This window comes from Dysidea avara, chromosome 7 (genome assembly GCF_963678975.1).
Source record: "Dysidea avara chromosome 7, odDysAvar1.4, whole genome shotgun sequence".
In the NCBI taxonomy this organism is placed as follows: Eukaryota; Metazoa; Porifera; class Demospongiae; order Dictyoceratida; family Dysideidae; genus Dysidea; species Dysidea avara.
In genome coordinates this window covers 35,662,288-35,674,547 of record NC_089278.1, presented here as the reverse complement: position 1 = coordinate 35,674,547, position 12,260 = coordinate 35,662,288, and the positions used below count along the sequence as shown (strand labels likewise).

Sequence of the window (12,260 nt, the reverse complement as noted above, 5' to 3'; positions counted from 1 at the left end):
TAACTACTCAGACCGGCACGGCATAATTGTGATGGTTTGTTGCACCATAGATCTATGACTCACACAAGAGGTAATTACAATGCTGGAGGAGGACAAGTGATCGGTGAAACTTAATCGTTTGCAGCATCCCAGAGAGATGAAAGAGCTGACAGGCTGAGTTGGCGTCATGATACATATATTCCATGGATTAATTATACTGATTGTGGGTTGTAGTTGTTTCATGTTATATTCCTCCGCAGCTCCGTAAAAGCCAGGTAGTTCAAAGTAGACTAGTTTGACCAGTTTATCAGGCTACTTCACAGGTCTATGATCGAGCTCCAAACAGAAGTTGAGTAGACTCTCTACTCAGTTTACTTATTTACGTAGTAGTGCTGGAACTGTACATGTGATGTTTCAACTCCCTGGGATACTCTTCTATCAGCAACAAGCTGCCTATCCCATTTACAAATCAATCAACTAGCTACAGGGTCAGGTCTTACAACTGTTGGACTGAGTCACTGGACACTGAGCTGTAGTAGTTAATTGTTCAGGCATCTAGCTAGGACACTGCATGGGTTATGATGCAGTTGTATGGTAGAGATTGTAAAATTGCAGTGTATTTAAATACATGTGTAGCATTCTGCAGCTGTACTTGTATGCGTCACTGACTGTGTCACTGTAGAACCATGTAGAACCATGTAGAACCATGTAGCTGACACTTTGATATTCATGGCAACTATTGCCATGCAGCTTGTGGGAAGTACACCCATGCACTGTACTTGAACTTGCTGCAGAGGTATAGGTGCACCCCCTGCTCATTTTCTGGTAGTTTTCAGCAAAATTTGAATGTTTGAAACTGATCATGAGTGTTGTTTGCAAAGTTGTTTGCTCCCTTGAGAAATACTAATGTAAATTAAGTAGCCAATAGCTAGCTAAACAGTGTATGAAGTTTCCAGTTGGAGATTTTTGGTGAACACTTGAAGGCAAGGTTAGAATATTGCTACCAAGTAGAAATAGGTTTTCATAAATTTTCATGTTAATTAGGCCAGACAAATATAATTAAATTTGATTCTTTGTCCGCCTGTATCACCTTCTAATTACTGCATCTAGATTCATTACTGCTATAATTGATCACCTGTGCTGGAGTTCAGATGTTTAGAGAAAGTAGCAGTCATTTTCAGCTAAGAAGACATTCTTTGTAAGTGGTAAAGTGTAAGCATAAGCTTTAAAATGGCTTTTGATAATCCTTGTAGTGACAGATAACCTGCATGATGGTGCTGTGGTTCATTCAATACTGTGAAAAAATGACCACCCACCCACATCAAAATTGAGGAAGTGGCTGAAAACCTTAGGTGTCATACATGTAGGCATTAAATAATTACACATGGAGTTAGCTACATGTACAAATTACCTGTTCAAGTTGTATACAAAAAGCAACTCAAAGCTACAAAAAATCTTTGGAAACAGAAATGCTGTTAGTCAAACAGGTACTGGCACTGTGTAAGTGCTAACATCACAGAAGTATATGTGAATTCGTCAGAGCTCCAAAATGTATTTGGGTATTTGTATGAGTTGTAGCCATGGAAATCTACTGGTGTTGGTCTACCAAAATGTTCCTTCTTTAGCTCGTCTTCATACCATTGTTCATCCACCACTCCCATCATGCCAACACCACTATAAAAACCATTCTCAAAAGTGGGATGTATGTCAGAAGGTATAGTTGAGCCATTAAGAAAACGTCGATAGTTTGCAGGGTAATAGTAAGGATTGTCCTAGTAACAGTACACAATGATTTAATTAATACACCTTATAAGAGATGTTTAACTGACCTCGTACTCATTTCTTCTTGAAAGTGAGAAGAAACCATTGTAAAGTTTGTACTTTCCAGATAGTGTATTGTTTATCAGCCAACCACATAGCTGCTGGATAATGGTGCGTACAGCGGGTTGGGTATCTGGACTCAGCTTGAAACCATCTCTCCAAATATAGAGAAGTGCATTAGCTGCCATAGAAGTTGAGAAAATTCGATCCTCGGTGCGATTCACAGGCATACCTAGAAGGATACAACAGATAAGTCAATATACACAATCACACGTTTATAGTTGCGTACCAGAAATGTCTACATCATTATTTCCTATATAGCCATCATAATATGCAAGACCATTTTCATCATGATTAGCTTGTTGCAAGATCTCTTCAGTAATATTGTTTCTCAAAACTGGTTCAAGCGTAGTTAGAGCTGTATTCAGTTCTGTGTAAGGCAGTTTCTGGTCAGTTGCTTTTAGAAGCTGAGTGATACGCGCAACAAACCAGTAGGTAACAATCTTGGAATAATAGTACAGATTGGAAAAATCTGGTCTACTAGAAAAATTGTGAGTTATTTCATATTCAATGTAGTCCACTGTGTCTAAATACAATTGTGAGTCAAACCAATCTTCTGGCAGAGTCCAGTTAGACAGCGCAGCGGCTGTGAGCCCGTACAGTACATTAGCTGCCACAGGTACAACAACGTTATTGACATTGGAGGGCATATACATATGCTTACTGAATGTCATTACATTTTCTGTAAAACTGGTAATCCAAGTTGATGGTAATTTTAGAGTGGTATGCCCATCGCTTTTCTTTTTGTTTAGATAATGTCTAAGATAAAGATACATCCTTGAATCAGTAAGGTTTTGATCAAGATCATTGGTAAAAGGCTGATAACTGTAGTTGCTAATTGCTTGTATACCATCTCCAATGAATTCATTGTCTTGTAGCCACTTTAAGTAAGATTTCTGGTATTTTGAGTTTTGTAAAACATAGCCAAGTCCAATGTAACCTAGTGTGCTATCTGCATCAGGTGGGCTGGCTAAGAATTGCACCAATCCTTGCCTGTGTAAAATGAATTAAAATTACAACAATTTCTAAACATACATGTTTAGTGAAGTATGACATATGGACTATAATCAATCACCACCGTTATACACATTTCTTAAAACTTCCACAAGTTAACATTACATGAGCACTTACACTGAACTTGTAAACTCCTGCAAAACTTTAGACTGATTAACTAACCCAACATCTTTCATCAACCAAGTCAACACATTAGAAGCAGTTTCTTCACTATCAGCTATATTTCTAACATTGGTACAATGGGTGGTCCAAAATTCAACAGATCCGTTATAAAACTCTGGCCAAAATGTCACTATGGAAGATCCCATTCTTTTATTGTTATCATGAAACTTGTTTAGGCCTTCCAGTGCAAGCAACAGCTGCCTGTCTCCAATGTCCGGTCCCCCAGGTATGGATGCTGCTTCCAGTTGCATTATGACTAACCACAGTGACATAAAAATATTATTGTCATAGATTTTCAGATTATCACGTAGCAGTTCTGACTCTGGATTACCAACAAAATTGAACCTAATATGTGATCGATATAGACCCTGCTGCCTCTCCCATTGTATGCCTGGAATAAATTAGGCTGCAGCACATGTTGCTGCAGACCTTCAATGCTGGTCACTGTAAAGCATTAATACAATACAATACAATTTAGCATCTTTTTTCTCCTACAAATAAAAGAAATTGCTACAATACACCAATATAAGAACAAAGCTAAAAGTAGCCTAAATGTACATGTAACCTTGTAGCACATCAATTATCTGGTGAGCAATAAGATGACATTGCAGAGGTTATACCAGCAGGGATATTAAACATGTAGATACGTCACTACTATAATTTGTATAGATCGCTACTGAACACATAGATAATTGTGTGTGCAGTAAAATACTAGTCTGATAAAACATCTAATATTACTGTACTAATGAACGAATTTAAAATTAATATTAAAAAAAAAACTTTTAAAAGAAAGAAGAACTAGCCCTTCATGTACCATACTCTACTTTGTGTGGTTTAGACTGCACCTACAGATCTAGAGCTATAAAACAGGACCTTCAGAACAAAGAATTGAGAAAAAGTGGGGCTAGTAGACAGTTCCAGGATGTCCTACCCCGCTAGGTCAACTGTGGATGGAACTTGACCCTTAAAGGGATTACCAGAGAACACCTTATGACATGATGGCAGAGTGCAACAAGGAAAAACCAAGATGACAGCAAAGCTAGCTCATAGGACAAGTTTTTAAAGCCGGACAGTTATAAGCCACAGTAGTCCTACTATAGTTGAACAACATCACCCATTCCACTTGTCTACAACACTGCCAATTTGAACTGGGACACTTTAATAAATTTTTAGAAGCCATAACTGAATTTTTGTAATGTTTTCATACTATACATGTGTCCATATGCACTTTTGTCTCTTACAAATAGTGTATACATGTGTACCCATGTGGTCTACATATACTGCAGCTATTGATTTGAACTGATGTTTTAGTTAGCTACCACCCAGCTATCAATGGGTAATCCATCATTAGAAGGGTCATTCGGGGCACCCCCTTTCTCCTTCCCCATTTTTACTGCTGTATTTAAAAATGAAATAGGGATTCAAGCAATTTAGTGAAACAAGAGATACGAATGATGGTATTACAACATAGTTCTGTGGGAAAATATGTAAATTGGCAATTAATAACAATTATTTTCCTAATTACCACCATTCATATCAAAAAACCAATGAATTTACAAGATGTGTTATTTAGGGGACAATATGAAGAACAGGGGCGGATCCAGAGTTTGAAAAGAGGGGGGGCACCTTGCTGAAAAACAGTTGAAGACCAAAAAAAAAAAAAAAGGTCACAACAGTAATAGCTAGTTATCCTTTACCAAATATATCACGTCTGTTATGTAAAATAAAATCCTATATATAGCTTCATAGGTAAGCTACACTGCCTCATTAACATTGTGACTGCTTTATTAAAGTAATTGACTGCTCTATTAGAGTATCTCGATCTTGTATGCAATTTCTTGAAGGGGGGGGGGGGGGGGGGGGGGGCATTTGCCCCAAATGTCCCATCCTGGATCCGCCATTGAAGAAGGATGTGACTTGTACTAGTGTTGTTTTAGTATGGAGTTTTAGTTTTAGTTATAGTTGTAGCTAGTTTCATCAATAATTTTAGTTTTAGTTATAGTAATCTTTCTTAATTCTTTTTAGTTATTGATTTAGTTATGGTTATTCACTCTTTGTTGTTTTAGTTTTAGTTATAGTTACAGTTAAAAACATGAAAACCTTTTAGTTTTAGTTACAGTTTTAGTTATGTACATGAAAATGATTTAGTTCTAGTTCTAGTTACAGTTAAAAACTTGAAAACCTTTTAGTTTTAGACACAGTTTTAGTTATGTATCTGAAAACCTTTTAGTTATAGTTTTAGTTGTGCATAAGAAAACCTTGTTTAGCTTTAATAGTAAGCACCAAGTGAATATTTTATGTGAATGAACTCTTGTTATAATTTCAGTACCATTTTTCCAGCTTAGTAATACAAAATCTTTGTATTACAAGACCTGTCAATTTTTTTATAATATAGATTAATACAACACTTAATACAGTGCATTTGACGCAATCTCTGTCACAGGTATTCCTTATTCTTTCTTAGTAGAACTTCCCTTTTCAAGTTACTATCAGTAAGTCTGTTGCGTTTGCTAGATGTCGATTCCCCACTTGTAGAAAATACTACTACTACCTACTACCTACATCACTACTACCTAGTACCTACATTACTGAGTTCGTGAATTTTGGTCAAACAGTTTTTATTAGTTAAGCTATATCCCAGGGAGAAATCATGTGCAAGACTTGCAAGTCTTCAAGCAAGATTCTTGCACGGAAAATGTCCCTTTTCTTGCAAGATTCTTGCAAGCAATGCAAGTCTAACTTGCAAGTAACTTGCAATATTCTCGCAATGCACGATTCCTGCAAGAAACTTTAAGTGCAAGATATGATTTTTAAAAAAATGACATCAGTCAAATAAAGTTTAAAAAAAGTGCAAGATTCTTGCCGCACGCAAAATGTCCCTTTTCTTGCAAGTCACTTGCAGTCTTGCAAAAATCTTGCAACTCATTTTTCCCTAAGTAGCGAGCTAGCTATCTACTATCAAGCATCAGAACCTCTCTCACAGCTTTTCTGCATTAGCTAATTCATATCAAACAATTAAGCGACTTTAAAAAAATTTTTTTTCGTTTACAAGATACACGCGTCTACACTGCAAGCAGGTTTTCAAGGCTCTGTCATGGAGCGTCAGATAACTTTTAAACCTTTCCCCCGTTCTAGCAGGAATGACCAAGATGACATCTACTTTCACGTAAAACGCAACAGCTTAATAGGGCCTTTTTCATGGTACAAAGTAGGGGGTTTAACATTACACATAAAACCATTGGCAATGAAAATATTGGCTCACCCCAACAATCCAGGCGCGAACTTTTAAACTAATCCCCGTCATACAAGGCTAGATCACTCCTTGCTTGAATACTTCAGCTAGTTATACCGTTCGTGACGAACGTTATACATGATACAAATAATTTTATAAAAATCACCATCTCAATCCAATAGTCGCATACCCCGGCTGAGCACTAATTATTAGTGAAGCGCGCGCTATATTACGTGGGCGAGTTGCAATGGAGAAGCATTCCTTTCGTGAATGTTTAATTCATCAACTTTTCAATGGTCAATAGCCATTGTACATGTAATCAAATAAATATTAATTTTTAAAAAAAATTGTCAATATAAAACTTTCAAGTTAGCTGTTTGCAGATCTCCAGAATGTAAACCTTAGCTGTTTGCAGATCTCCAGAATGTAAACCTGTGGAAAAAATAGTCACATTTTAATTGGTGAATTTTAAAAATCTTTATCACGCACGCACGCGCATGCACACACACACACACACCCACACTCACTCACACACACACACACACACTCACACACACACACACACACACACACACACACACACACACACACACACACACACACACTACACTACACTACACTACATATTCACATAAAAATAAAACACTACAAGGTATTGTAAGGGTTGTTTACATTAGATAATTTTGTGGTCCACCACATATAGCAACAAGGGAAATGTGTATCTGTGATCAAGAATTTAATTTATATTCTAATATCATTATTAGATGGTCAGACTACCTTTGTCAACTAGTGACTTTTGGTAAAAAGCGAGGGGTAGCGAATGCCCTGGGACTCTTGTACACTATGTGAGAAATCCAATCAGAAATACACAAATATTTTAGAAACCAAATCCTAAATCCAAAATCACGTAAAAATAATGGAGAAAGTGAGTTTAACAAAGTAGACAATGATCGATCACGAATACCTAAAACAAGATGTAGATCAACAACTGTAGAGTAGTGGTGGTAGTTATGAGACACTTAACTTCAAAGCATTGCTATCACCTAAAATTATAACCCTGGTATTTCACAACACTAATAGGAAAAAGTATACCCATATACTATATTATCCTAAAATTTCAACAATTTTCATACCATTTGGTGGTCCGTAAGATCATTTTTCTGGAACACCGTTGGTGTGTGTATTATGAGACATATGGGGGTATTATGAGACGCTGTGCGTTGACTATTTCATATTTGACTATGGCAAATTTTATATGTAAAGGGTAGCAGGGACACTGCAGACAGTCAAAGCAGATTAGTTCACTTCATAATGTACTTTACATATTTGTACTCTTAACAACATAGTGAGTGGTACAAAGACAATCATTGACAGTCTTTCAATATGATATAGCAAATTTTAGGAGCTATATTATCCCCTAATTAGAATTGTGGTTGACTTATAATCACTGTATGTGACGATCTGAATAGGTACTATCTCTTTACTGCTAAATCTGCAGGATTTAACCCAGTATACTTGTTTTAAGCTATGTGACCCATATTACCCCCTGTCCCATAACACCAGCCTCTACTCTACAGGTAGTTACTAGTTAGCAATCTCACTAAATGCTTTTAGAATACATAAAGATTGGGACTCTCGTACACACCATTTGGGTACTTTGCGTGGGCGTTGGCAACCCCTCCGGTACACCATTTCGGTGTTTTGCATGGGCGTTGACTACCCCTCGAAAAAACAAAAACAAAAAGACTATACAGAAGATGAGCCCTGCACAGCTACGTGGGTTTCTTAGTACAAAGCATACACTCACCTTATTTGCACAGTGCCCAATCGTCATCATGGACGCTTCCACCTCCCACCGTGCACTAAAGTAATAGAAACATCATTAAAATAATAATATAAGCATTAATATTATTATAGCATAACACAGCAGCTCAATATTACAGCATGATAAACAAACCAAAGTATTTATACAGAAAACTACGTCCTAGACATTTAATCGTCTTTGAGCAAGGCCATTTTAACAAAGGTGCAAATTGTGCGTGGGCGGGTGATTCATTATATTCTGTTTGCTGTTTATAGCTATCACTGGCAAACTAATGTATATACAATATCAAAGAACGTATATATTTAAACAGTTGCATGATACTTATAGACTGTTTTTTCACTGTCAGCCACTTCTTGTGCGTGGGCGACCCACCACCCATCCCCTCCGCACCCTCCCACCCACCCACCGCCTATATGATATACGTGCTATACAGGTGAGCATATAAAAGTTGCTAAAATTAACAGGTTTCTGTAGAATCAGTTTTTTAAAAATAATTCTAATTGAACAAACAGTACATTTTCATACTATAGCTAAATGACATTAAAATATATTGAATTGTTCTGATATGGTGATACAGGCGAATGATTGTTACATGGAAAGCCCAGAATGCAATATTGGTGGAGTCAATTCTACCAACTGTTGATGTGACATGACCACACACACACACCTTTGGTATTACCAATGGTTAACCCCTAACCACAGGTCAATCAAAAAAACCTCTAAACGTACATGTACAGTAGAATGATTGTAAAATACGTACATGGAAAGCCCTGAATGTAATATTGGTGGGGTCAATTCTACCAACTGTTGATATCACATTACCACACACACCATTGGTACTACCAATGGTTACCCCCAACCACATGTCAATCAAAAAAAAATCTAGTTTCCTCGGGCAACTATCTCCAGCCATAGATCGTAGCTAAAGGATCCGCTATGCTCCAGCTGAGTGTTGAGACTTGCCGGTGGTAATTAGGGTGCTAGCTATCCACTTTGCCATTGTTCACCGCGCTGTTGTTGAAAAGTAAAACAATCAAAAGAAGAAATAAACTATAACACAACCACTACATGACATGATGTATGATCACTACAGTTATTCCAAATAGCTTACCAGGCCTGCCTCTATCCTGATTCTGAGTGCTTCAATCAAATCTTTAGTCTTATCTTTGAAAGCTGACTCTTCACTGAGCACCAAGTACACTACTAGCCAAAGGGGAAGAACGCCCCGAAGGAAATGGAATCTACAAAGCATCATATGAATGACGATAGCTAGCTTTAGCTACTGCATGGTCGATTGGTGTGACACAGCTTATATGCAGCATAACAAAAGGCGAGACAAAAGGTCAAACCAGTAATATATAGCTATCGTGGGACAGCAGCGGAAACGGAAACGTACAACATATGGTGATGTTTTTATTTACTTTTTTTTACGACCTGCATGGTGATGTGATGCATCTATTATATAGGGCGTGGCTTCGTATGATCTCTTTGATACGTTCTATTCCAAAACAGTCCCTAAGCAGCCAGAATAACTGGGTTGGAATAACTCGCCACAGCACGAGATCGAGAGAAACCATTAATGGAATGATGAACTTGAACGTACAAATAGCTAGGCCTGCGAAAACAGGGCATGCACACTATCAATTGAATGCTTACTAAGCTGAAAATTGCATTGCCATAACTTTATGGTGTAAAAAGTTATGACTTTACAGGGGTGTAGCCAGGATTTTTTGAAGGGGGGTTCCAGCACCATGCAGCATTGAGTTACTAGAAGCAGGGGTCTGGGGGCGCAGCCCCCAGCCGCTGAGAGACTTTCAATATTTTAATAGATCAAAACTCAGCAAATTACTATATTTTATGCAAAAAGTACATTAATTATGATGCATTAAGTGCCCCTGGGATAAAGGTAGTACTAGATAAAGTCACCTAGTGGAAACAGACAGCTAGCTTAACACATAGAGACACATATAGTAATCTGTAAGTGATGGTTATATCTCACTGGTATAGGAACCATGAATCCACTGATACAAATGGAATGACTTACAATCAAACAATATAACTATACAAATATGCATAGCATGAATTCATTTTGCATAACACAAGTGATAAATTACTGGAGCTCTATATCTTTAAACACTGCATGCACACCAAAGCTATAGCAATATAAGGTCATGCTAAGTTTTGCATTTAATGTTGGAATGTCTGAAAAACTTCATATGGACATGGATATTTACATGCATGTTCTATTAGAGTATATCTGACTGCTCTATTAGAGTATATACCTCTATTAGAGTATATCGATCTTTTTAACAAGTTTTGAAGAGGGCTCATGTTACCTCTGTAAATCTTTCCCTGAGAGATGAATGTAAGTTTTATCAATTGTTGTGCTGTGCCATTACACTATATTGCAGGCTCATTTTGTCCTACCACACTAAATGGTGTGTTAGGATCCTGCTTGCAGAAGTCTAAATTTTACAGGGGGGTTCCTGAACCCCCCGGAATCCCCCCTCCCTACGCCCCTGCTTTAATAGCTATGAGTGATGAAAGTTTGAAAAAGTATACACTGTAAATTCAGAAGTGTGATGTTCATACTGATGGTATGACTCCTGCAGTCACTTAGTGTGATGCTCATACTTCAGAAGTATGACAACCACACTAAGCGACTGCAGGAGTCATACCATCAGTATGAACTTCACACTTCTGAATTTACAGTGTATAGCTAGTAGAGCGGCTAGGTGAAAAAATTGTTCACTTTTTGATAAAAGCACCAAACTTGGTACAACATTTACTTAATTCATACTATTTCATATTAGATATGGTGCCATGCTAAAAAACCTGAAAAGTAAAATCATTAAAATGTATCGGGAAGCTATAAAAGTGCTCAGAGCTGGCTCAATGGTAGTATGCCTCACCACCTAAATTTGGTCATTATTATCAGTTTTCACCATTATTTCATCATCTCAATGATTGTATAGAAGTTATAAACTAACTTGCTGGCTTACATAGCTAGGTATATAGAGAAAGAAAGGCTATAGAGCCATCTGCCTGCATTGTGTTAAGGCTAAGTTTCTGATCTAAAACATAAAATTAGGCAAAAATATATAGTTGATAAACAGTGTTGGGCAAGTTACTTTGTAAAAGTAACTAGTTACATATTACATATTATTTGCAACTGAACTATTTAGTTACAGTTACATATTACCCATAAAATAAAGTAACTGTAATAATATTACATATTATATTACTTAGTGTCCACAGCCTTAACTGTCACGTGTGAAACTACCACCTTATCACGTGACATGATTGCGTTGTTGGACAATATACAAATTTTGGTTATAAATAAGAAGCTGGTGAATAAGCTTCATTCAGTAGGCCTCGTTACTTCGTTGTGGCTAAGTGTTACTCAGGGGATAACTAACGAGATTAGTAACTTCGTTTCTTGCAGTAATAACAGTACGTAATATTAGACTCGTTACAGTAACTAAATTACTTAGGTAACGCGTTACATTTGTAAGTAAAGTAACTTGCGTTATATTACCTGTTTTTATTGCGTATTTCGTTATATTACTTTGTTACCACAAAAGTAATAATATTACGTAACGCGTTACATAAGTAACGCGTTACTCCCAACACTGTTGATAAATGACACTGTGTAATAAATACTAAACTACTCTAATAGAGCAATCACTTTGGCAGATAGAATTGGTCTTTACAGTGATGCCTTTATATCTGTATCTTAAACAATTTCACAAACTCATAGGCTATCTACACAGTAGCTAGTATTAGAGTATATCACTATATGGCTACCTGCATTATATTTTAGGAAACCACAAAAGATGTGATATTGATACTTATTGTATAGAGGATCACGTACGTAAACATGTTATTGAGGTCACTGGAGCTGGTTTTGTAATAAAATGCTCCAGCAGATATAAAATGATTAACTTTATGGTATTTAAACTACAAGCACACTACACACAGGGGAATACTGCATAACTATACACAGTAAAAACAAACTAGTGAACGTCACTACTAAATGTAGTGAACGTCACTACTAAATGTAGTGAACGTCACTACTAATGTCTGCCACAATACTCACTATTTTTGTGTAGTGACGTTCACTACTAATTTTGTAGTGAACGTCACTACATTGACCACCAAGTAGTG

General features: G+C 36.9%; 1 protein-coding gene and 1 long non-coding RNA gene across 2 annotated transcripts; both read right to left on the bottom strand.

The window, feature by feature from the left end:
* Window positions 1–1,316: 1,316 nt before the first annotated feature.
* On the bottom strand, window positions 1,317–3,415 carry LOC136261858 (uncharacterized). Its single transcript, XM_066055937.1, has 4 exons — window positions 2,992–3,415; window positions 2,090–2,853; window positions 1,809–2,032; window positions 1,317–1,751 (listed from the first exon to the last, which is right to left on the bottom strand). Exons 1-4 carry the CDS (start codon window positions 3,306–3,308, stop codon window positions 1,455–1,457), a joined length of 1,602 nt encoding a protein of 533 aa, XP_065912009.1. The 5' UTR covers window positions 3,309–3,415; the 3' UTR covers window positions 1,317–1,454.
* A 3,111-nt stretch (window positions 3,416–6,526) lies between these two features.
* Window positions 6,527–9,418, bottom strand: LOC136261857 (uncharacterized). The gene is made up of 3 exons (XR_010704039.1): window positions 9,205–9,418; window positions 8,076–8,130; window positions 6,527–6,700 (listed from the first exon to the last, which is right to left on the bottom strand). It is a non-coding gene; the product is annotated as an uncharacterized lncRNA (long non-coding RNA).
* Window positions 9,419–12,260: the final 2,842 nt, after the last annotated feature.

What these genes read in the sequence shown, in the direction of transcription:
- LOC136261858 (XM_066055937.1), bottom strand. Translation starts at nt 3,308, where the DNA reads ATGTCACTGTGGTTAGTCATAATGCAACTGGAAGCAGCATCCATACCT. An exon ending in CAGGAGTTTACAAGTTCAGT is followed by an intron (nt 2,854 to 2,991) that starts GTAAGTGCTCAT and finishes CATTTTACACAG; the next exon opens with GCAAGGATTGGTGCAATTCT. An exon ending in CAAGAAGAAATGAGTACGAG is followed by an intron (nt 1,752 to 1,808) that starts GTCAGTTAAACA and finishes TACTGTTACTAG; the next exon opens with GACAATCCTTACTATTACCC.